Below are 26,588 nucleotides of genomic sequence, written 5' to 3'. Positions count from 1 at the left end.
TAGTCATGGATGGCCTTTTTATCAGTGATAGTTACAGTATGCTGAAATAATATCCACAACCATGGAGCTTAGGTATCTCAGACTATCCATCCCTTACTTCCACTGCAGACAAGTATTTTACATTTTACTAAAGTTAGCATATTAAACTCATTGCATTCGAATGGTTATAATTCTGTTCCATGCTACTAAGAGTCAAAAGTACACAGGAAGGATGGACACAAGCACACTGTTTCACTGGCCCTTTCTAATAATATCAATAACATAGACAAGCCTATCTACTTATGGTGATCCATGTACTCTCCTAAAAGCTCGATTTCAAGGTATTTTCTATATTGTTGATTTCTCAGTCACTCTCCTTTGTACTTGAGGCAGGCGTTTCCGGAAATTTCCACTCAGCATGATGTAGAGGAAAGGGTTAATGCTGCTGCTGGCATAGCTGAAACAGATGGAGAGATAATAGCCTACATGGAAGGCCAGTGTGGGCTGCTGCATCTTTAAGTTCACCAGTTGTATCACATGGTAGGGGGCAGCACTTAGGATAAAGACCGCCACCAGCACCAGCACCATCTTTGTCAGCTTCATCACTCTCTCTTTTGGAACACTGGGATTGTAACTATAAAGGAAATATTAGGATAGACAGAACATAAACAACCATAGAAATTATGGGGCAATGATTTCCTAGAACTTTCATCAACAGAGATGTAATGCAGTTACCATGTGCCCCTTGATATGTTGTGATGAGAACTGATTTTTTCCCAAAGCACATAACTACAGTCTAATTGTGATACAATATCAGAAAAATTCAGATTGGAAACATTCTACAGGATACCTAACTAGTACTCCTTAATACTCTTTAGGTCATGAAAAATAAGAGAAGAGTAGAAACTGTCATAGACCAGAGGAGACTGAGGAGACATGACAACCAAAAGCAATATAGTATTCTGCATTGAATCCTAGACCAGAAAGAGGACTTTAATAGAAAAATTGGGATACCAATTTCCAAAAAATTGTAATGCAATAAGGGATAGAGTTTAGTAAGTAGTAATGTACCAATGCCATTTTCTTTGCTTTGAAAATTGTATCATGGTAAGGTAAAAGGTATTAATGGAGAAACGAAGTGAGTATATAGGAACTTTCTCTACTGTTAATGTAACTCTTCTATTAATTTAAAATTATTCCAAAATAAATGTTTTAAAATTCCCAAGTTTTATCACGTTATATTTAGACATTCAATAGAAATGTCCTAGGGACACAGTTGAAGGTACATTTTACATTTTACCACAGGGACACATGTATATGTATATATACATATATATATATGTATATATATATAAAATTCCCTAGGGTTATTCATATATATATATTAAAAAACAGCGTGGCAGCAGAAAGTTATTGTAAGGTAATGATTCCTCTGCAGTTTATCAGAGTAGGCACCATCATTCCTCAAACTTCTTCCATTTTGAGGGATAACTAGACAGTGTGAGCTCTGTTTCATAAGATGCTCTTTGCATTTCTGAGAAAAGTGCTGGGAACACAGTGATCTGCTTTAGTGAACTATCCTAAAAGGGCTCAAGCATCCTTTCCACCTGTCAGTTCTTAATGTTCCATATGATTCCATTTCAACTGTTTTACCAGCTCAGCTGCCTATAATACATTTAGAAGCTAAATTATTTTTCTATATAACTGTGGCTGCTTCTCTTTCCCATTCTAAACAGACCACCCTTTAGGGGTGCAATATTTCCAAAGAATTTCAAGAAGCTAAGTGAGAAAAAATATCATGGGTCAGTAGAACACCTGTACCTTTGGCATTGGAGTTTGCTATAAATTTTGGCTCATGGTCAAGTTGATCACCTATTTGACTTCTAGGGAAGATGATGGGTTAGGAGAATCCTAAACTCATCTCATTCCATGGATACACCCAGATAACACCCACATTAGTGTAAAGAGTCCAGAAAATGATCCAAAGACTGGCAGAACAGACTCTCCATGGTTAATCAGAGAGAAGAGGGCAGGCACATCAAAATGGTTGGAAGGACAAAGATGCAGTCTTGCACCAAACTGATATGTGAGACTGTTTTCTGGACGGCAGGAAGCTCTAAGCATGATGAAGGCAAAGGAGCAGACCCTACACCAGGTACCCCAGACAGGGGAGGACTTGCACTTGGAAGATGAATCTTCACCACATTTGGCTTTAAAATCAGAAGGGCTTAACTTCACAAGTTTTGCAGTCAGTGAGACTTAACACCTGGAACTTTAAAAGTCATCAGGGTCAGCTCTGGGAGAGCCAGAGCGTAATAGGAAACTGAGTTCCCACCCTTAAGGAGACAGCACAACAAACCATTCCTTGGAGATAAAGAATAAAAGCAGGATTTTGAAAAATGCCTGGAGTTTGTGGGAAGATTTATTTACTAATCTCAGAACATTTGCAGGAGGAGCAGAAATTATTAGGAGACTTCTCCAAGAATAAAAGAGCTGGGAGTGCCATTTCTCTCCCTTGCCCTCTGGCCTAGATACATGGACACCTAGGGAACCAGTATAAACACTCTCTACTTGGCTTGCTCACAGTGTGCCCTACCCTTCCTGCTCTCCTCAGAACTCTCCAACATGCCCTTGGTAGCCTCAAAAGTGGCTACATGTCCCCTCCCAGAGCAGAACTATGCAAATCTTGCCAACGTCACATTCTCTGGATCTGTATTCTCCAATGTACCTTTGGCTGAAGCCCATGCAAAACAGTGCCACAAGCTTGGCAGTGTGCATATAGCTTGGATAGTGGTCAACAGCACTCCAAAGTGACTCTTGCCCTGGGGAGAAGGGAAGATAACCACCCACACCAGTTCCACTGTGGTCCCAGTAATGGCCCCAGGGCAGAAGTCTGGCCTGATTGCAGGCCCTGACCAACAATGAAAGCTTCTCTGGGGACAACACAGGGAGAGTGCCCTACAGTTCAGTGTGACTATAGCTGCTCCAGATGCCTGGTCTGACCCAACTCAAGACCAAGGCAGCCCCATATTGATCCATTAACAACACAGGAACCAAACCCTGCCTACAACAGGCATAGAGAGCCATTGCCGATGACTGGACTGAAGACAAATGCAGTTCAGCTATAATAGTAAGGCACATGCAACATGTATAGGAGACATCCCTGAAGTGCCAGGTTCTGGTGAACAATGAACATAGCACTGCAGAGGACTGTAGAGCCTTTTCTTCATAAGGCTACTACTTTCAAGAGCAGAAGATATAGCTTAGTTTCCTAACATATAGAAACAGACACGGGGTTAGACAAGATGAGGACCAGAGGAATGGGCCCCAGATGAAAGAACAGGACAAAATTACAGCAAGAGAGACAAATGAAATGGATATAAGTAATATGCCTGACAGAGAATTTAAAGTAATGGTCATAAAGATACTTACTGGACTTGAGAAATTACTGAAATTAAAAATATACTAGAGGGAATTAATAGTAGAATAGAGGCATGTGTGCTGCCAAAGTTAGTACAGAACAGTAAAATAGAGGAAGCAGAAGAATGGATCAGTGACCTAGAAGACAGAATAATGGAAAGCAATCAAGCTGAACAGGAGAGAGGGGAAAAAAATGAGAATAGATTACCCTTAACTCAGTGACACAATCAAGCATAAAAAATTTGCATCACAGGGATCCTAGAAGGAGAATTGAGAGAAAAGGGGGCAGAAAATTTATTTGAAGAAATAATAGCTAAAAACTTCCCTAATCTGAGGAAGGAAAAAAACATGCAGATCCAGGAGGCACAGAGGTCCCAATAAAATCAACCCAAGGAGATCCACACCAAGACATATAATAATTAAAATGGCAAAAAACTGACAGAGAATTTTAAAAACAGCAAGAGAAAATAAAACATTTACATAGAAGGGACACCCCATAAGACTTCAGGTTGATTTTGTAGGGAGGAAGAGAGTGACATAATATATTCAAAGTACTAAAAGAAAAAAAACCCTGCAACCAAGAATGCTCTCTATTCAGCAAGGCTATCATTCAGAATAGAAAGAGAGATAAAGGAGATCCCCAGACCAACAGAAGTTAAGAAATTCATCATCTCTAAACCTCATAAATATTAAAAGGGATTCCTTGAGTGGAAAGGAAAGACCATAAACAGGTATTAAAAAAAGTAGAAAGCATAAAAGTAGCAAAAATGCCTATAAAAGCAGCCCAGGGATTCACAAAATAAAAAGATGTAAAATATAACACCATATACCTAAAATATTGGGGGGAGGGGAGTAAACATTTAGTGCTTTTAGAATGGGTTCAAACTTGAGACCATCAACTTAATACAGACTGCTATATATAAGATGTTATATATAACCTAATGATAACCACAAATAGATACACAAAATATATAGAGAAAGGAATCCAGGTATATCACAAAACAAAGCCATCAAACTATGAGAGAAGAGAGTAAGAGAAGAAAGGAACAAAGAAGAACTACAAAAGCAACCTTAAAATAACTTTAAAAATGACAATAAGTACATATTTATCAATAATTACTTTAAATGTAAATGGACTAAATGCTCTAATCAAAGATAAGGTGATTGAATGGACCTATCTATATGTTGCATACCAAAGTCTTAATTCATTCCTAAAGACACATGCAGATTGAAAGTGAAGGGATAGAAAAACATATATCATGCAAATGGAAGTAAAAAACAAAGCTGGGGTAACATTACTTATATCAGACAAAAAAACTTAAAAAAAAAAAAAGATTGTAACAAGAGGCAAAGGATATGACATAATTATAAAGGGAACAATCCAACAAGAACACATAACAATTGTAAATATTTATGGAACCAATATGGGAAAATCCAAATACATAAAGCAGCTATAAACAAAAATGAAGGAAGTAATTGATAGTAATACACTAATAGTAGGAGACTTTAACACTCCACTTACATCAGTGGATAGATCGGATAGAAAAATCAACAAGCAAACAGTGGCCTTGAATGACACATTGGAACGGACAGATCTAACAGATATATTCAGAACATTCCATTTTAAAAGAGTGGAATACACATTCCTTCAAGTGCACGTGGGACATTCTCCAGAATAGATCACAAGTTAGGCCACAAAACAAGTCTTAACAAATTAAAAAAGATTGAAATCATATAATGCATCTTTTTCTGACCATATGCTATGAAGCTAGAAATTAGACACAAGAAAAAGTCTAGAAAGAACACAAATACATCGAGGTTAAATAAAATGTTACCAAATAATGAATGGATCAATCAAAAAACCAAGAGGAAATAAAAAAATATGTACACAAATGAAAATTATAACACAATGGTCCCATATCCTTGGGATGCAGCAAAAGTTGTTCTGTGAGGGAAGCTTATAGTTGTATAGGCTTACTTCAAGAAGAAAGAACAATCTCAAAGAAACATCCTATTTTTATACATAAAACAGTAGAACAAGAACAAACAAAACTCAAAACCAGGGAAACCCGGGTGGCTCAGCAGTTTAGTGCCATTTCGGCCCAGGGTGTGATCCTGGAGACCGGGGATCAAGTCCCATGTTGAGCTCCCTGTGTGGAGCCTGCTTCTCCCTCTGCCTGTGTCTCTGCCTCTCTCTCTCTCTCTCTCTCTCTCTCTCTCTGTGTGTGTGTGTGTGTGTCTCTCATGAATAAGTAAAATCTTAAAAAAAAAAACAGTAGAAGGAAAGAAATAATAAATATTAGAGCAGAATAAACGAAAGAGAAACTAACAAATAAAAACACCCACAATAGAAGAGATCAGTGAAACCAGGAACTGGTTCTGTGAGGAGATCAACAAAATTGATAAAACTTTAGCCAGACTCATTAAAAAAAAAAAAGAGAGAAGACTCAGATAAATTCAGGAAGAGAAGAAATAACAACCAACACTATAGAAATAGAAAGGACCATAAGAAAATATTGTGAAATATTATATGCCAACTAATTGGACAACCTAGAAGAAATGAATAAATTCCTAGAAACATAATTTCCCAAAACTTAATCAGGAATAAATAGAAAACTTGAGCAGATTGATTATAGATCAATCTTGAACAGATTTCATTGCTAGGCAGCAATGAAATTGAATCAGTAATTGAAAAACTCCCAACAAATGAAAGTCCAGGACCAGATGGCTTCACAGGTCAATTGTAACAAACATTTAAAGAAGAATTAATACCTATTCTCAACCTATTCCAAAAAAAAGAAGAGGAAGGAAAGCTCCCAGATTCATACTATGAGGCCAGCATTACCCTGATACCAAAACCAGATAGACACTACAAAAAAAAAAAAAGATAAGTCAATATCTCTGATGAACATAGATGCAAAATCCTCAACAAAATATTAGCAAACCTAATCCAACAATACATGAAAATCATTCACCACAATTAAGTGTGATTATTCCTGGGTTGCAAAGGTGGTTCAATATTCACAAATCATAAAGGCCTTTTATGAAAAACCCACAGCTAACATCATACTTTATGGACAAAATCAGCAAGGATATTCTCTCTCACTGCTTTTAATAAACATAGTACTGGAATTCTTAGCCACAGCAATCAGACAACAAAAAAATATAAAAAGCATCTAAATTGAAAAGAAGTAAAACTTTTCACTATCATGCAGATACATAATAGTATATTTAGAAAACCCTGAAGACTCCACTAAAAAATCTACCAGAACTGATAAATGAATTCAGTAAGGTTGTGGGATACAAATCAATATATAAAAATCGTTTTCATTGCTATACACTAAGAATGAAGTAGCTAGAAAGAGAAATTAAAGGTAACAATCCCATTTACAACTGCACCACAATTAATAATATGCCCAGGAATAAACTTAACCAATGAGATGAAAGATCTGTGCTCTGAAAACAATAAAACACTGATGAAAGAAATTGAAGATACCACAAACAAATGGAAAGATATTCCATGCTCATGGATTGGGAGAACCAATATTGTTAAAATGCCCATACTACTCAAAACAATCTACAGATTTAATGCAATCCTTATCAAAATACCAATAGCATTTTTTCCCCACAGAACTAGAATAAATAATCCTAAAATTTGTATGGGACCCCAAAAGTCCCCAAATAGCCAAAGCAATCTTGGAAAAAGAACAACCCTGGAGGTATCACAATTCCAGATTTCAAAACATACTACAGAAGTGTAGTAATCAAAACAGTCTGTTAGAGGCACAAAAAATAGACACGTAGATCAGTGGAACAGAATAGAGAGCCCAGAGTTAACCCCACAATTATATACATGATCAGTTAATCTTTGACAAAGGAGACAAGAATATGCAATGGGAAAAAGACATTCTCTTCAACAAATGGTGTTGGGAAACTGAACCACTTTCTCACAACAAGCACCAAAATTAACTCAAAATGGCTTAAGGACCTAAATGTGAGATCTTAGTTCATAAAAATCCCAGAAGAGAGCATAGACCGTAATTTCTCTGACATCAGCCCTGGCAACATTTTTCTAGATAGGTTTCCTGAGGCAAGGGAAGCAAAAGCAAAAATAAACTGTTGGGACTACATCAAAATAAAATTCTCTTCACAGCAAAGGAAACTATCAACAAAACAAAAAGACAACCTACTAAATGGGTTGTCATATTTGCAAGTGACATACGTGATAAAGGGTTAGTATCCAAAATATATAAAGAACTTATTCAACTCACCACCAAAAAACCAAATACTCCAATTAAAAATTGGGCAGAAGATATTTCTCCAAAGAAGACATACAGATGGCCAACAGACACATGAAAAGATGCTTAACATCATTCATCATCAGGGAAGTGCATTTCAAAACCACAGTGAGATATCACCTCATACATGTCAGAAATGGCTAAAAAACAGAAAAAAACAAGTCTTGGTCAGGTGAGGGAATGTGAACTGGTGCAGCCACTGTGGAAACAGTACAGAGGTTCCTTAAAAAATTAAAAATAGAATTACCATACGATCCAGTAATGTGGCACTGGGTATTTATCCCCAAAATACAAAAACACTAATTTGAAAAAAGATATATATTACCCTTTGTTTATTGCAGTATTATTTATAATAGCCAAGGTAGGGAAGCAACCCCAGGGTTCACTGATAGACATAAATAAAAAATGTGTGATTTATACATGTGATGGAATACTACTCAGCCGTAAAAAGAGTAAAATCTTGCCATTTGCAACATGAATTGAGCTAGAGAGTATAGTCCTGAGGGAAATAAGTCAGTCAGAAATGGAAAAATAACTATATGCTTTCATTTGTAGCTGGAAGAAACAAAGCAAATGAATAAGGCAAAAAAAAAAAAAAAGACAAAAAAATAGACTTTTAAATATAGAGAAGAAACTAGTGGTTGCCAGCAGGAATGTGAGTAGTGGGCATGGGTGAAGGAGGTGAAGGGGATTAGGAGGGGATTAATTAAGAGGGGGTTATGTGTGGGAAATCTAGTGAGTTTGTCTAAAACATACAGTAATCTATTCTAAAGACAGATTTTAATAATATTTAAAAAATCTACCATGTTATGTATTTACTGACTCAATTTGGTATAGACAATTTCAAGTAGAAATAATTTTTTAAAAAGATTTATTTATTTTTAGAGGGAGAGAGAGAAAGTACACAGGAGAGAAGGGCAGGGGGAAGAGAATCTTCAGACACCCCAACCCCCACCCTTCAACTGAGCATGGAGCTAGGCAGGGCTCCATCTCATGACCCTGAGACCATGACCTGAGCCACTGTCAAGTGTTGGATGCTTAACCATCTGAGCCACTCCGGTCCCCCTGGAAAATAATCTAGATTTATTCATAAAGGTTTTTCCCAAATCTTTTGTCTTAGGGTAAGTCTTTGGTTTTATTTAGTCCTAATTAATCTTGTCCTAAGTATTCAAATATTAATGAGATCCCTATTCTCAAAATTATAAAATTAAAACACAAAAATTAGAAAGTTATATTCAGCATCTATATTTACATATGTACACAACTCTGCAAAGTGTACAAATAAAACATTTAAATAACATTGTTGATGAAAAATATAAAAGTATTCTTTAAATAGCATCTTGAGTTCTGTTTACATTTTTATGAAACCATTACCTCAGTGATTGGAACATTTATCACTGAGAGATCTCAAATAGCTGCTTCAGAACATGTCCTGTTTTCAGAAATTGCTCATGTAGACATTAATGCCCATATGTCTAAATGTGGTATGTTTCAAGTGATTGTTGTTTAAATTTCTGTTGTAGATGTCTTAGGATTTCTGAATTGTTCTTTCAACAAATAAAACAAAATAGGGTAAACACTTACCATCTTGCATCTTTATTCTGTTGATACATCTCCCAAGTATAGCATAAAATTAAAATATAGCACACCAAAATCAAAGGCAAAGGGAAAAAAAAAGTTGTTATCGTCAAATAAAGTGTATACCTGTAAAATGAGAGAGAAGATATGACTGTCATATTCACAAGGCCAGGAACTGTCGTTTACAATTTATGAAGCATGATTCTCTAATTTTTCAGGGCCTGAGATAAAAGTCCTAGGGGAGAAGTTAAGGATCTTTGCTACTTTTACATAGAGAAAAATAAAATAAGATAAAGACAGAGAGAGAGGCAAACCCTAAGGTAAACTCCAGGGAACAAACTGAGGATTGCTGAAGGGGAGGTGGGTGGAGGGACAGGGTAACTGGGTGATGGGCATTAAGGAGGACACTTGTTGTAATAACTGGGTATTATATGCAAGTGATGAATCACTACATTCTACCCCTGAAACTAATACTACACTATATGCTAACTAACCTGAATTTAAGTAAAATCTTGAAAGGAAAAAAAAAAAAAAAAAAGAAACTGTAAAATGGGGAAAAAAAAAAAAACCCTTCATTGTTTGCTAGCAACGGTACTTTCTCCTCTCACCAAGCCCAAGGCTACTGAGTACAGACAGATGAGAAAATGTATTATTACCATTATCTTTTAGTATTATTAACAACAATACAGAATAGCAGGTAGAATTTATTATATAGCAGGCACTGAATACTTTACATACTTTAATCCACTGAATCTGTCCAGCCCTGTGAGTTCAATTGCCATTAGAGAAGAACAGCAGAAAAGAACAGTTAGAGAACATGTTCTTCTCATGTGAGAGAAGCACAAACTAAGACACAGTGGGATTAAGTGGCTTGCCCAGCTAGTGAGTAGCAGAGGTGGGATTTGAACCCAGACGGACAATTGAGCTGCACAGCCCACATTTGTAATCAAGGCTCCAGCTGGCCTCTCCAAAGGCCTGTTGTGAAATGAGCCAGTCTCTTTGTCGGTGCTCCCCCAGGGGAAATTTCTCAGGTAAGAATTCCCGTTTCTGCACAGATGCCAGGTATCCTCCTTCCTGGAAGAACCTTGGCATTGGTAAAAGAAGACAGCCCACATTGGGTAGGTGCAGACAGGGTGGCAGAGAGAGAGAGAGAGAGAGAGCACCTGGGACCAGAAGGGCTCCAAAAGTGCTTCCAATCTTAGTTCTCCATAAAATTCTCTGGGGAGATCAACCCTTGAGCCTCAGAATATCCTTTATGATAACCAACCAAAAACAGCAGAAGCAGCTACTGGTGCAAAACAGTGAATCCTTGTTATTTCTTTGGCAAAGACTGAAGTCCTACAGTCACCAGGTTATGCTCCTCTTTCAGATATGTCGGGGTCCATATTAATGTATCAGTGATTAATTACTGTACTAGTGATTAAATATCATTTCACCGTTAGATTGGCAGGTGGATTTGGTCTGTGGGTGCAGCCAGTGCTGGTGGGCGAAATAATGAATAAACAATCAATCCTACTGATGTTGCAGTCCTCTGGAGATTTTCGTTACTGGAATTGGAGCCTTGCTGGGGCCTCTACCATCATCCCTCTTGGACTGTGACTACATGAGGCAAAACTGACTCATCCATTTAACAAGTGGTGGATGAGAAAAAGGAATCTTCCAGATTGACCCGAGATAATATATGCAAAAAAGCATCTTACACAATACGTGACTCTTAGTAAGCCAGGAAAATATTTTAGTCATAGACTCTAATGCTATGTTCAAAATTTCAAATAAAATTTTTGACTTAATTTTTCTTTTCAGATTAAAATGTGAGAAATCCCTATGTTGGCTGCTGCGTTAGTTACTGAGAGCTACTATAACAAGTTACCACAAACCCAATGGCTTAAAACAACAGAAATTTATTGTTTCCATTCTGGAGTAAGAACTGAAACTAAGGTGTTGGCAAGGTTGATCCTTTTAGAGGCTCTGAGGGAGAATCTGCTCTGTGCCTTTCTCCTTGACTCTGCTGGTTTCAGGCAATCCTTGGTGTTATTTTGCTTGTAGACTCATCACCCTGTCTCTGCATCTGTCTCCCCAGGCACTCTCCTCTTTGTGTCCCTTCAGTTCTCACTCTCTTCATCAGGGCACCAATCCCTGATTTGGGGCTGGCTGTAATCCAGCATGACCTCATTTAACTTATCTGCAAAGTGCATGTGTTATCTGCAAAGACCCTCTTTCTAAATAAGGTCACATTCACAGGTACTGAGTATTAGGACTTGAGTAGATCTTTTTTTTGCAGGGAGACATCATTCAACCAAACTCCAGTGGCATGCTGATAAGGCCTGAGTCTTGGTAACTCCCAGGCCTTGTTGGAAATTTTGCCCCCCCTTGATTTGGTTGTGTCTGGTTGCCATGGATCTTTAAAATCCGTATTTAAATATGTTTGTGTCCACTGAGGCTATATAATTAAACTCCAGATCTGTTTCTAAAGGTTACCTTCCCCTTAAAATCAAGCTACCAACCTGATTGTGCAAAGCAGAAAACTAAGCAGGGAGACTGCCCCTTAGAGGATCCCCAAGGACACTCTGTGCCGCTGCTCACGTGTTGACAAGGAGGATGAAGCACTTCACAACTTAATTCAACTCTATTTTTCTTAAGTTTTAACAACCTACCGGAGTACATCGTCAGGGGATGTTAAATCAAAAGCACAACTCTCCACGCCGTCTTTAAATTTGATGACCTTCGAGTAGACCCAGACAGGCAGCGCCAGAATGAAGGAAGCTGCCCAAAGGCCCAAATTGATGCGGATGGTCTTGTACCTCGTTCTCCAACTTGTAAGTCGAAATGGTTGGACGAGAGCCAAGTACCTGCAAAGCCAGTTAAGAAGGGTTTGGGAACAATCAATAAAAGCACTGAGCTCCAAGGATGAAAGGTTCATGACAAGAGTAAATTATTAGTATTATTATCCTCCCTGAAGCACACCTCTATCAAGGTAAAAGAAAGTTATATTTTTTAAGAGCTGGCTGGTACCTGTAGAGAAAACAACTCTTGACCCTGCAAGTCTGAATAAACCACTCACTGAAATCGCTGTCATTTCCACGAACACACTGGTAATAGTGAAACTCTGCCCTGTGCAAACTCTCTCTTTACGAAGGTGCTTCCCATGTAGGCTAGGCTCTGGGAAACTTTGTCTCTGAGTGGGGGTTTCCTCCAGGAGGGAGAGGCCCTCTTTCCAGTAAGATTTACTGACAGGGAGGCAGGAAGGAGGCCAGTGCACTGGCTAGTAGGATCCCCTGGCAGGATGAGGTTCTGGACCACTGGGACAGACGTTTTGCCCAGATGGCCTTTCAGTGGGGGCCACCAGCTCCTGGAGGTTCAGGTTACAGAAGTCGCAGTGAGGATAAACAGATGTGGCTAGTACAGACAACGCAAAGTCCTCAGGGAACTAAGGCTGGACGCCGGAGAGGAGAAATGGGCTGATTTCATAGGGGAAGGGGTTTTCTTTCTTTTCATTTTTTTTTCCATTTCTGATCCAGTAAAAAAGGATAAATCGTTAATTAAACTTGAAGTCCTGACATATCAAATATATTTGGTTGTCTAGAAAATCCAAGAAGAATTTTTCAGAGCCAACTGAAAGCTAAAGGGTGAGAAAGAACCTAGAACCCAGGAGGAAGAGTATTTGTGAAAGTGCAGTTTTGCTAGAGTTGCAGGTGTTGCAAGGCAGTATTCACAGACATTAAATAAATGCAAAACACGTTCTGATGGTCATTTAATTTTTATAGAGCTACTTAAGTAAGATTTATAAAAATTAAAAGATTTCCTGTCCCTGTTCTTTCAATTTTGTATAAGAGACAGGACGTTTTAAAGGACACTTAGTTAAGGGACTATTTGGCATGGAGACACTTGTGGCCCAAGGTACCCCAGCCCCTCCTCCTTCTGCATATTGTACCTTCATTACCTGTGGCTAAGGGGAGAAGGACCCTCTTCCCCAGCTGGGGAAAGAGATGACGTGGTACTTGTACAGCAGCCCAGCCATCATTCTGTCTGGGATGAAAGGATGATGGAATCATGGCATAAAGAGATTAGGGAATCTTCTCTGATTACATCCTCATCCTAACACTCTCCTTTCCCCATCTGAAAACGCTTCAATGATTTTCCAGCACCTTTGAGATAAAATTCAGAATTCTTACCATTATTTGCAAAGTCTTTCTCTACCTGTCCCTCCCTGTCACTCAGGCTGTCATTTGTGCCCATCTCCCTGCTGGCCTTCCTTCAAGGTCTCTTCCCTTTCAGGGCCAGGTGCATGCTGTCCTTCCTGCCTAGCAGAATCTCCCTCTGATTCATCTTACTCTTCCGTTGAGTCTCTATTTAACAGTCTGTGTCTCAGGAAAGCCTACCCTGACCACTCACTGTCTATAATGGCCAATGACTACATGCAGATTATAGGGGAACTCTCCTTTTCCTTCCTAGTATATATCATTGTGTGGAAATACACATTTACCTGTGTGACTTTTCACTTAATATCTACATCTTGGGAGTAGAAGCCCCACGAAGGCAGGAACCTTGACTATCAGCTTAGTGCTGTTCTATCATCCTGTATCCAGTGTAGTTCCTGGCCTGTAGTCTTACTCAATAAATATTTGCTTAATGAATGAATAACTAAATAGGGAATTTGGCTTCTACTTACTTTTGATATTCTAGAGAATTTATTTATGAAATTAGTCTAGGCAGCTTTCATCTGGAGGTATATATTTTTAATATTTTGGATGTTTACATAATTCTTTTGGTATGATTTAGAGGTAGGCACCCCCTATTGAAATATTCCACACCTGTAGTTATTCCTAATCAGAAAAAGAAAAATGAAAATTATCAGAAACACTTGAAATTTATGTTCTATTAAACTGGCAATTAAAACCACTTAAATGTATAAGCAATCAGGATCACTGATGGCACGGTCATGGCCTATACCATAGTTACGGCCTTGCAAAGAAAACTCCATTTCTTCTTACAAAATTGCAGATATTGGGGCACCTGGGTGGCTCGGTCATCTGCTTTCAGCTCAAAATAGCTCAGTCATCTGCTTTCAGCTCCGTCATCTGCTTTCAGGGTCCTGGGATTGAGCCCAGCATCAGTGTCCCAGCTCAGCAGGGAACCTGCTTCTCCCACTCCCTCTGCTGCTCCCCCTGCTTGAGCTTTCCCTCTCCCAAACAAAGAAATAAAATCTTAAACCCCCAAATCGCAGATAGTGAAGTTTTATGCATTTTGTACAGATGGAACTGTAAGAAATGCTGAAGAGGAAAAGATTCAGGTTTATGGAATCTTCACTTTTCTCTGGTGATGTGATCCTCTAGAGTGAGGGCCAAGCAAAGTGCCCAAGTGTCTTAATACTAAAGTAAAAGTTTAGCATACTGTGTCCATTCGATTAAAAAAAAATGACATTCATAGAGCACCTGGGTGGCTCAGTCAGTTAAGTGTCTGCCTTTAGCTCAGGTCATGATCTCAGGGTCCTGGGATGGAGCCCCAGGTCAGGCTCTCTGTTCAGCAGAGTCTGCTACTCCCTCTCCCTCTGTTCTCTCTCTCTCTAGTAAATAAAAATCTTTTGAAAAAATGACATTCAGGTGTATAAGACACATATGCACATGAGCACATATACTCACAGAAAAGAACCCGGGAACCTTAGGAAATGTGTGCAGTTGGTCTGTTCCAACACAGACAATGTCCATTCACTTTATTTTCAGTAAGAGATTTACAGAAGACATACGACTTCCCTTCTCTTTTTTTTCTTAAAGCATTGTTAAAAATTTCATTTATTTATTCATGAGAGAAACAGAGAGAGAGAGGTAGAGACACAGGCAGAGGGAGAAGCAGGTCCATGCAGGGTGCCTGACATGGGACTTGATCCCGGGTCTCCAGGACCACGACCTGGGCCAAAGGCGGCGCTAAACCACTGAGCCACCCGGGCTGCCCCACGACTTCCCTTCTTTAAAGAAAAACCAGTACTCTCCTGTCTTCAGAGTATAGGATATGAAGAAGCTTTTATTATTTCTAAGAATGGGATTATGATTGGTAAGATATGTACTTGAGGTTGCTTTTTTGCAGTGGGGTTGCCCTGTGCAGAGCCCTCTCCCTGCATTGGAATGCTGGCAAGTTCACCAGGCTTCACTCAAGATACTGTCAGCATTGGTTGGCATAAGCTGAACTAACCAGACCTACATAGTACATTGATTTTAAAATGTGGTATTAATTATAAACTGAGAAGAAGCGCACTCTATTTTTTGAGAATTCTTTTACAGAAAAGCAACAGGTTATAAAAAAAATGCATTAAACATCATGTCTGAATAATAATGATTCAGTGAGGGATCCCTGGGTGGCTCAGTGGTTTAGTGCCTGCCTTTGGCCCAGGGTGCGATCCTGGAGTCCCGGGATCGAGTCCCACATCGGGCTCCTGGCATGAAGCCTGCTTCTCCCTCCTCCTGTGTCTCTGCCTCTCTCTCTAAGTCTATCATAAATAAATAAATAAATCTTAAAAAAAAATGATTCAGTGAATTATTTCTTTGAACCTCTCTATTCCTTTGTTTATTCATTTGAAAAACTGCTCATCATTTCCCCACCCCAAGGGTACACATGGAAGGGTAAAAGAGGCAGAGTTCAGGGAGAAGTCCTGGATTGGACCCAGGAAAATTTAACATAGCCCTCAAGACTAATTGTCAAATCATTCATTTATTAGTACTTTTTGAGCACCCATGTGACAGGCACTGTCACACAGATACTTGGTATAAGTGACCCTCCCTTTGTGGAATTTACATTTAAGGGACAGAGGAAGCTGAACAATAAACAGTGCACACATCCATATACAAAGTAAATTAAACTGTGATATATTGGCAGCAAGGGAGAAAGAAAAAGGTCAGAGCAAAGGAGGTCAAGTGTGCTGGGCTAGGGTAGGGATGAAAAGAAGATGGATGGAGATTCTAAGTAGGTTGTTCTCTGAGATAATTCCTGTTACGCATATTACTGTGTCTTTAGGGCTTGTTTCTGTTTGGGGAATGCTGCTAAAACCTAGTCTGGAGTTCCTACCATCTGGATGATGCAAAGATATCCTAATTTGCCTGCTTCTTGAAGAGCCAGGTAATGAGGTAGTTGGGAAAGCAACCTGCCATGTCAAGAGACAGCCTGGTTTTGAACTGGCTCCACCACCCACTAGCTCCACAAGTACCCACCATTGCTGCCATCTCCTCAAATAACATTAGCTTACATAGTTGGTGAATATGGTTGTGGCACATTCCCGGTCACAGTCGAATGCATTTTTAATGATGTAAAGTGGCATCATTTGCATTAACCAGTCATAACAATGGGTGTACTAGAACATCTCTTCAGAGCTATTCAGGAGCCCAAATCTAGTCCCCAGATTCCTTTAAGCTGCTAGGTGATGATAGGACTCAGGCATTCAGCATATCAGAAATTGCTCTGGACAGAATGAGGAGACCTACTTCAGTTTTCAGCTTTGCCACTGACTCACCATGTGCCTTCAGAAAGGCCCCCCACTTCTTGGGACTTCAGCTTTCTTATTGTAAGAATTATGGGGGCACTCATTTTGGTTTTCAACATTTCATGACTTCAAAGTATTTTTATCTGGCAGTGAATTATAAATAAAACTAAAGTTAAAAAGAGTGATTTGCCAAAAGGAGATTTTAGTGTTTTAAGTTTTCCATTAAAAAATAAATTTCAATAAAAGTTGGAAAAAATATTTTTAAGTCCTATGATGAAACAAGCAAAGGATGAGGAACTTGGCTGTTACACAGTAGCACTGATATTGCTTAAATTGGGATGACCATGGGGAAGCACAAGCACTTCTGCATTATGTTAAGCTATTTCAGAGTTTCTTCACTTACCTGTCTATACTCATCACAGTCATGATGGCACTACAGGCAAACTGGTTGCAGGTATCCAGGGATGTGATAATGGTGCAGAGGGGCCCCCCAAACACCCACTCTCCTCCCCGGGCCCACTGATGAATAAGAAATGGCATTCCAATGATGTGGACCAGATCAGCCACAGCCAGGTTGCAGATATAAATGTCAGGAATGGTTTTTTTCCTGGACCTGAAAGAAAAGCAAGGAAACTGACAATTGATATTCAAAGTATGTACCACCTTAAGTATATGCCACCTGTTACAAATTGGTAATTGTTAAAATGAATTTTAAAGAAAGTTAAAAACACAAATGCACATACGAATTCCTAGTCTTGTGCATATTTAAACATTTTGAACTATACATCTGATAACTAACTATGCTGGCTACAAATTCTTTGATGTTGCTTTCAAAAAATGGAACCTAGTTCCTTCTGAGTGTGATTAATCTTAGTAACCCACTTTTCACAAATGGAATATGGTAGAAATGACAATGTGTGACATAAGAACATAAAGGCATTATAGGGTTTCTCCTTGCTCTCTCTTGGATCACTTTCTCTGGGATAGCCACCTGCCGTCTTGAGGGTTACACAAGCAACTTTGTGGAGAGGTCCACGTGGAGAGGAGCTGAGGCCTCCTGCCAACAACAAGCACCGGTCTTCCAGGTTTGTGAGTTAGCTACTTTGTTTTTTTTTTTTTTAATTTTTATTTATTTATTTATGATAGTCATACAGAGAGAGAGAGAGAGAGGCAGAGACACAGGCAGAGGGAGAAGCAGGCTCCATGCACTGGGAGCCTGATGTGGGATTCGATCCCGGGTCTCCAGGATCGCGCCCTGGGCCAAAGGCGGGCGCCAAACCGCTGCGCCACCCAGGGATCCTGAGTTAGCTACTTTGGAAGTAGATGCTCCCACTCCTGCCGAGATGACTGTTGCCTTGGAGGACACTGCAACTTGATAAGAGACTCGGAGCAGAACCACCGAGCTAAGCTGTTCCTAGATTCTCGCCCCTTGAACTGGTGTGAGATAATAAATGTTTGTTGTTTTAAGCCAGTAAGTTTTGGGGGTAATTTCTACATAGCAACAAATTATACCAACTCTAAGCTCAGGCAAAAAGCTTAGTTCTTGCTTATTTCTAGCACCAAAAACAGCTGAACAAGGAAGACCAATGGTTTCCATTGTATAATGCCTTTTTTCCCCCACTGAAGTGGAAGTCAAATCCTAACAGGTTATTCTTAAAAAAATTTCAACTTTTATTTAGTAATATTCCAGCAAAATCTAACCCAATAGCAAAGACTATAAGACTCTGAAATCTAGAGAAGAAATCTGAAAAGAGTAAACTGGTAGAGAGCCCAGAGGATGATCTCATGACTCCTGTTGGGAGGAGTGAATTCAGTGCTATCTAGATATGGCACTCTTCTCTCTAGGAAAAGGAATTTTCTAAGAGCAGAAATTTAAAATTCATTTGGTCCCTATGTTCAAGGAGTTGGGTTATTCAATAATAAACAGGTAACATCTTTCTCTGGGAGATGCTATTAATTCAGCAAGCATTTTGTTTGTCAACAAACCAGTTATATGTCAAGCATAATATTGTGCTCTGGGGCTGCAAAGCTAAATAATCTATAAACTGTAACATCAAGGAGCTTGTAGTCTAGGTATGTCTAAATAAATAATCACTGCAGTGCAGTGACAAAGCTAGAGCTAGCACAAGAAGCACACAAAGGGGCTTCTGCCCCTTACCCTGGGGACAGTCGAAGCAGATTTCTTGGCAGAAGTGGCATCTGAACTGAGGACAAATAAGACTTTAAAGAGCATTTAAAAATTAGCCCTAAGATCATACCACAATTACTAGTTCACTCAGTACAGAGCTTTGCTTTGTGATTTGGAGGCTAGTGTGTGTCTTTATTATTCATTGGCTGAAAATTCTACAGCCTGTGAACTTTATTTCTAAGCCAGTGAATCCTCATGTGAGACTAGTCGGTGAGGATATTTTACCCAGGCTCTGGCAAGCACACATTGTGGGGCAGTTACGGCCATTGAGTACTTAACTCAGCAACCACACTCTGGGCATTGTTGATGCACTATAAAGCATGTTGGTTCCTTGTCCCCAGCAGGTTGGTGACTCATATCAGAAAGACCCAGAATGAGAAGAGATTTGAGGAAAAGATCGTGTCAACCAAAAAAGCAGCCAAGTGACTGGCCTTGGTCTCTCATCCTCTGTCCTATCCAGGCCATTGTCAGTGGGAGTTGGGGAGGAGCAGTGGGGTGGGAGAAATAGACCCTAGAGGTCAGGTAGAAAGAGTTCCACATGAAAAACACCACAAAAAACCCCCCATAAATCAGCCTATAAACAGATGTTATTTCCATTTGAATTGGGATATAAACCATAAGTGGTTGTGTAGGGTCTAATTGCAGCAATTAGATTCATGGCCCTTGCTCTTCTCTAGACAGACACCCATCATTTACTGTTAATGAATTATGGTAATTCTATTGTTGAGGACAGTGCAGACCATTAACTAAATTAAAAAGAATGAAATAAAGTGTTTCTAGATGATATTATTTATGGAAAAAATTCTGAAGCAAATGATCTGGGCATAAGATAATAGGGTAATAAAAACACATTATGTTCATTATTGCTTTCTTTACTAAAAGTGACAGCATAGAAATTAAAATTGTAAAATCTTTACCTATACAACTTTCATTCTTTTTTTAGGTCTAATTTATGTCTAGATTTTCAGTTGCCAGATTTCATTAGATTCCTGTCTCTCCTGACTTAAACATTTAAAATAAAAAATGTAGCCTTGTGATCATTTTAGCTAACATGTTTTCCATATGGTTAACACGGCCATATCTAAGGCTCACTAATTTAAAGAATGATAAGATAAATTATGGTATTCCACATTACCCTGCAATAATTACATAGTTGTTACAAATCATAGTCAAGAATATTAATCAAAAGGGAAACATACTGATTAAGTAAAAAAAAGTTCCAATTATGTATGCAGCATAAATTTATGTAACATTTAGAGAATTTATTTCAACATGTTTAAAAATATGCTGGAATCATATGTCAAGTGATTACAATGTTTATCTATTGGTTAATAGTATAACTGATTTTGACAAACTTTTTTTATTAAAAATGTATTTACATGTTGCAGTCAGAAGTAACAATATATGCTATGGATTAAATAAAACTGGTAAAAACATATAACACCACATATGCAGGAGGCTGCTTTGCTGATCAGCTTGCTCTCAGATCCATTTCCCAGTCTTCTCTAGCTTTGTTCCTGGGTCTCCTTGCCAACTGGCTTTTGGTTGGTTTTGGCCAATAAGGAAGCACTACTGGAGGCAAGCTGGAGGAGAAGCCAGGGCATTTCCTTGTTCTTTCTGCTGTTAGCATCTCTGCCAGTGGCTGCATTCCATCCATGGCTCCACCTTCATCCTGTAGCCTCTATTCTATGGTCCCAGATCCCATTATGGCTGTAGTTCCCACCAGGCAGTTCATACTCCTGAGGTCTGTAAAACCACTGACCTCCTTTTCTCCATCCAGCTCAGGGCCAAGAAAAGGGTGGTGGTGTTGGGGTGGAAGATGGTGGTGTTGGTTAGGACACGGTAGTAGCTTCCTACTTTTGTATATCTCTGGGGTGCTTTACCAGCCCCTGTTTGGCATTTATCTCTATTCTTACTGTGAGCCAACTCCAATGGATTAGTTGTGATTTTGTGAAGCAATGTGCTAAGAACAATTCTGAGTCTTCACACAAGGACTATTTACAAAACAAACATCTGCACAGATTAGAGATGACTGGCATGAATGGGAGAGTTTAGGATAAAGTGACATATTTGCCAACTTTGCTCTACATACATAGTGTAGTATAGTTGAAAGAGAACCTAACAGGGAATCCCATCTTCATTTCTATGCCCTCCTTGTGTCCTTGGGCAAGGCATTCAATCTCTTTAGATTCCAGAGTTGTCTAGGTGTATTGGACCATCACAACGAGGCTCTCAACAACTTTCCAGTTCATGTACACAAATGTGGCTGAAAGTTTCTGCAGTATCTAAAGCATAGGCTATATGTATGTATACACCAACAAGAACTTACATGTGGCTGACACTCCTGAGAGTGGCTGAGGGCTGGATCAGAGGGGGCCAGTAGTTATGATTTAAGCTGGGTGGGAAAATGGAAGAGGACTTGTTCTAAGTATTTCCCCTCCCTGTCTGTTAGTACCTGGTGTTCCACTATTAGGTCACTAATGTTCCTTCAGGTTATTGCAGCGACCCTCTTGTAATCTCTCTAAAAAATGTAGATACCTTTGGGAGGGTTAAAAGTAAGGTGTCTCAGTAATTCATGATTTAGTGTGAATTCATTGACTTGACAGGGAGTTGAGGTCAAAGAATGATAGAACGAGGACTTTTTATTTTTCAGGAGACAGGCATCCCTTAGAGAGTCTCTGCCTACATGAAGTTGTCTGTCAGTAGACAGGTGAAAGATGTGTTCAGGAGGTGGGAGTGGGGGACTGATGGAGAAGAACATCCTCCCTTTTGTGGAAGTAGCTTCCCAGGGCCCACTGTGACTGTGGAACGTACTTGTGTAATGAGGCTGAGTCCACTAGTCTCTCTCTGAGGGATTAAACGGGGAAATGATTCTGTTATAACTGGCCCAATTTCCCTCCTACATTTTTGTTTCCTAATCTGGTTTCCTTTAGACCAGCTGTGAATTTAACATGTGACAAACTAGTAATGATCTGCCCTCCCTACTTTATAGTTACCTTCCTTAATGCACACATTGCTTCTTTTACAAATAGCCACCTAGACTCTCTTTTTCTGGAAACTCCATCTTCCTTAAACCTATTTTTTTCATACATGTTTCTAGTCTTCCTTTGCAAAGCCAGTAGTTAGTTTATTGCTTGCTTCCCATCATTGCTAATGATCTTACTGACTTTCAGTTCTATTCATTCTCTTCTGAGGCAGATATTCATCATAAACGAGAAAGTCCTAAACCTTTTTTTTTTTAGACTTTATTTATTTATTCATGAAAGAGAGAGAGGCAGAGACATAGGCAGAGGGAGAGGCAGGCTCCACACCGGGAGCCCGACGTGGGACTTGATCTTGGGACTCCAGGATCACGCCCTGGGCCAAAGGCAGGTGCTCAACTGCTGAGCCACCGAGGGATCCCCAGTCCTAAACCTTTAAATATATCTATTTCTCCTTATTTTTTCTGTAGTCTTAATATTTTAATTAAAGTACCCATCTGCTAAGGGAGTAACAAAAGATCATGGCAAGACATGATGAAAATATTAATATAAATTGCCTTAAAATTTTTGGAGACCAATTTTTTAAAAAAAGTGTTAGATAAATTCTAAGCCAAAAATAAATTAAAATTAATTTGCTTTCAAATGGCTTTTGAAAGACTAATACATTTTTGGAGAGCAACTTGCAATGAAAAATATTAAAGTCCTAGTAAGAAAAATTAAAATTAAGTTGCCCCCCAAATGTTTTTTGAAAGATTAAAAGATTCATCTTAAATGCTCCATTAACATATATCTTCTCACATATTACCTAGAAAATGGTAATGATAGAAAGGACAGATTTTTCACAATCATTGCAAATAAGTTGGTCAGTATGATGGCTCAGGTTTTCTTTTTCAGTTAAATGATTATTTGCTTTAAGTTGAGAATTTGTTTCTAGGAATTATAGCTCAGTATTGACTTTTGGAAGAGTTCACATTCCATATTTCTTCTTTTTTTCCAGCTTTGTCTCCAGATTAATACGATCAGGCTAATACCTTTCAGTGTAATTTGAGGAAAACCAAGAATTTTCTCTGGCCCCAAATATCTCTCCAACAGCTTGTCACAGGGTCTGAAATCTAATATTGAAGAGTCTTTGCATATAAAAGTTGCCTGTAGAAAATGCAACCATTTCTGCAGGGCCAACACATTATGAGAACTTGATTTCTCTCTAGTGGGGCCAAGGCTCTAAGGGTATGCAACACACTACATGTATCTCTAGGAGAGGACAGTAAAAATACCAATAGGTATGAGGGAAAGATGGAAAGAGAAATGGGCAGGAGCAACAGGCAAAGAGAGAGCTAGAGACATTCTCATGTTTCTATCAACTTTCTACTTGGAGCTATTGCCTCCTTGAGGCTTCCTGAGAATATCTGTTTATTTCTCTTTCCCTTCCTTGAACTTATTATTTGAACCATCTTTTTTTTTTTTTTTTTTGCCCCTGCTTGATTGTTTCTAATGTATTGTATTTTTTTTTTTTTCAATTATATCTGTTTAAATCTCATCTTTTCCACTAGTCTATGAGCTTGTTAGGTCAGATGCTGCCACATTTCTTTGGGATTTTCATAACCTTTGGTGCTGGGTTTGCAATAGGTTTTAGTAATACATACTGAGTTGAACTACTTCTAGCACTTAAAAAATTAATGTAAAATGCTTGATATTCCAGAAACCAATATCGCACTGTATGCTTGATATTCACAAATGGCTTTTTAGGACACAATAAAAAATGCCTGAATTCATTAAGAGTAAAATTCTAATACACTAAATAAATCTTCAATTATGGATGGTGTAAAAAATTCCATTGATATGCTACACCGAACTGCAGGAATAATGACAATAATAATTTGAAAGTAGGCTTGCTGATGAGAAGCCACTTGGGGAAAGTGACCAGTTACGAGCTTTCTCAGGGACGGTGAGTGTCACATCCATCACCATCCTGAGGGCTGCTCTTGCTTTTAATTGTTTCTGGGAGAATTCTTCCATCCACATGGTAAATCCACTGTCATTCTAGTTTAATGATTTGTTTATTTTTATTAGGGTGGAGAAAATAGCCTGGAATTTGCAGTCATGGGATTTGAGTTCAAGCCAGGATTGTCACTTACTAGCTATGTGATGCTGGACAAGTTATTTTCTCTCCTAAGCCTCTTCTAAATGGGTATAATAATAGTACTGCTCTTTTGAGGACTGAATGATTTGCAGCTGTGCTTAGTAAGTATAATGTGCTACACAAAAGATTGTTGTAGTCATATGTTAATATAATGCTGAAAACACCTACTAGGTAGTACTCTCAAATGTGTTTTCTTATATAGAAACAAGAATGAAATTTTATTTAATGATGGTTATAAGCATGATGAGAGACCAGGATAATAACATTTAACATGTTGATTAAAACAAGTAAATGTGAATATAATCAGGATAGCAAAGATATCAAACAGTGATGGGGCACATGTACACCAACTCTGAATCCATCTGTCAAAGCCCATGGGAAGCAAGAAATTTATTCTTATTCTCCAGGTTGAGCCTTATGCCCAAGGTTTGAGAGGAAGTAGGAAATTATCTGAATGAGGCGGGAGATGTGAAGCAAAGGCAGGAGGTGCTCAGGAGCAGATATCTCTCAGTTTGGCCTACATGGGGCTGGCTGGTCTAAGCCCACCATCTGTGACTGCCTGAATCTTTGGGTGATAAGTAAAGTCTCTCTCTTGTCCAAATGAGTGCAATATAGTCCCTTTCACCAACTGATGAGGGTAGTTTTGTTTTGTTTTGATAAATACAGAAACTTCATCTTTATTGCTGTATAAGCATCTGCGGGCTATACACAGGATAACTCTTATTGCCAGAAAATAAAATGGTTGCATTGCAGTTTTGCTCCATGCCTAGGTTCCACCTCTAGAGATTCTGAGTTATTTAGTCTAAGATGAAACTATGTATTAGGAGTTTTGAAAGCTCCTCAGGTGATCTGATAATGAAGCTAAGATTGAGGATGACTGCTATAAAAATTCACTAACCCAGCAGTACACATTGGCTTGGGTCTTTTCATTTTGAGTTTTGCAACTTAGATGTTACTTAATACGTGATGCAAATAATCTATAGAATCTCTTTTAATTATCTTAACCAAATATTTCCCAAACCAAATATTTCCCAAAAATTATATAAAGGGAAAAGGATTCATTTAGTGAGTATAAGATGTGCCTAAATTATGGAAAAGATAAGAAGCTCTTACCTTATTATAGTGAATACAATGAGGATGTTGCCAACTAGCCCCATTGAACAGATAATCCCAATCATAGAAGGGAGGATAATTGTATCTAAAATACTGAGGGTGTGATAAGCAAACTCTTTATTGCAGGATTTGTTCAAAGGTTCAGCAGAGGTGTTCCAACAGGATGAGTGAAGTGAATACATTGTTCATGAACTTCCAGTGGTTAAAGCTGTGAAAGAATAAAAAATGATTTATTTAATGAATTTAATGAATTTTTGAGGCAGTTCCATGCACATAGCTTTTCTTTAATTCAAAAAAATGTTTATTGAGGTTTTCTTTGCACCAGTAATCCATGCAACATAAGATTCCAGGTGAATACGACTGCTCCCTATCCATAATGACCTCACAGATTACCAGAGGAGATATGTAAACAGTAAATTATAGAACAGTGTACTGATAATAAGAATATGTTATCATACCTTAATGTAGTACATTCTTTGAACATTGCTGATATTTACTCAGTATGTGTTGGCACGGATTGTTTACAGCTGGCATCTGTTCTTATTGGTCTGTGTGACTAGTACTCCTGCAATACTTAGGTTGTTAAATATATCTTCTCTGTCTGTAATAAAGTGCATGGAGACACCAACTCTGATTATTTAGGAATGGAATGCAATAAGACTTCCTGAGATGATTCCCAGACTATCTTAAAGGATGAATAAGAGTTATCTCAGTAGGGGTGCCTGTGTGGCTCAGTAGATTGAGCATCTGACTTTTGATTGTGGCTCAGGTCATGATCTCAGGGTCATGAAATTGAGCCTTGTGTCAGGCTCCACACTGGGCATGGAGCCTGCTTAAGATTCTTTCTCTCCCTCTTTTTTCTGCTCCCAGTCTCGTCTCTCTTAAAAAAAGAGAGAGAAATGGATGCATTAAAAAAAAAGCTCAATGAAGGATAATGCAGGAAGGAAAAGGTGCTGTAGCTAGTATGGTATCACGTACAAAGTATAATTATGGCAACAGGAAAAGTGTGCTTAGAAAAACAAGTAAAGAAATGAAACCAATAGATCTGGAAAATTATTTCATTGACAAAGACACTTAAAAATGCCATCTAAGTCTTGTTTCTGGTAATGGTAACTTGGGTAACCCAGATTAACCCTCCCACTGAAAACAATAAAATATGCTGAACAAATGTTTATATGTATATGTATGAATATGTGTGTGTTTATGTATACAGCAATTTAAAAATCAAGATCTGAAAAGTTACTGGGCCCTCCTTGACCAGTGTATGGATGTGATCCTGTAATGGGGAGGTAAGCAGAATATTGAAGCACCAAGGCTGTCTTTATCCAGAAGGCACTTATTGCTGCCACAGCTATTTGAGCTCTGGTTCCACAGAGAAGTCAAGGCCCACAGCCTACTAAGGTGGAAAATTTTTCAGGAGAAC

The 26,588-nt window shown here is 38.7% G+C and overlaps 1 protein-coding gene across 1 annotated transcript; it reads right to left on the bottom strand.

Moving 5' to 3' along the window:
• Positions 1-316: 316 nt before the first annotated feature.
• Positions 317-25,710, bottom strand: MCHR2 (melanin concentrating hormone receptor 2). The gene is made up of 6 exons (XM_041753018.1): positions 25,624-25,710; positions 25,166-25,373; positions 17,147-17,356; positions 11,930-12,124; positions 9,282-9,401; positions 317-613 (listed from the first exon to the last, which is right to left on the bottom strand). Exons 2-6 carry the CDS (start codon positions 25,345-25,347, stop codon positions 328-330), a joined length of 993 nt encoding a protein of 330 aa, XP_041608952.1. The 5' UTR covers positions 25,348-25,373; positions 25,624-25,710; the 3' UTR covers positions 317-327.
• Between the last annotated feature and the right edge of the window lie 878 nt (positions 25,711-26,588).

This window comes from Vulpes lagopus, chromosome 1 (assembly GCF_018345385.1).
Source record: "Vulpes lagopus strain Blue_001 chromosome 1, ASM1834538v1, whole genome shotgun sequence".
Lineage (NCBI taxonomy): Eukaryota > Metazoa > Chordata > Mammalia > Carnivora > Canidae > Vulpes > Vulpes lagopus.
This window is presented reverse-complemented; position numbering and strand designations above follow the sequence as displayed.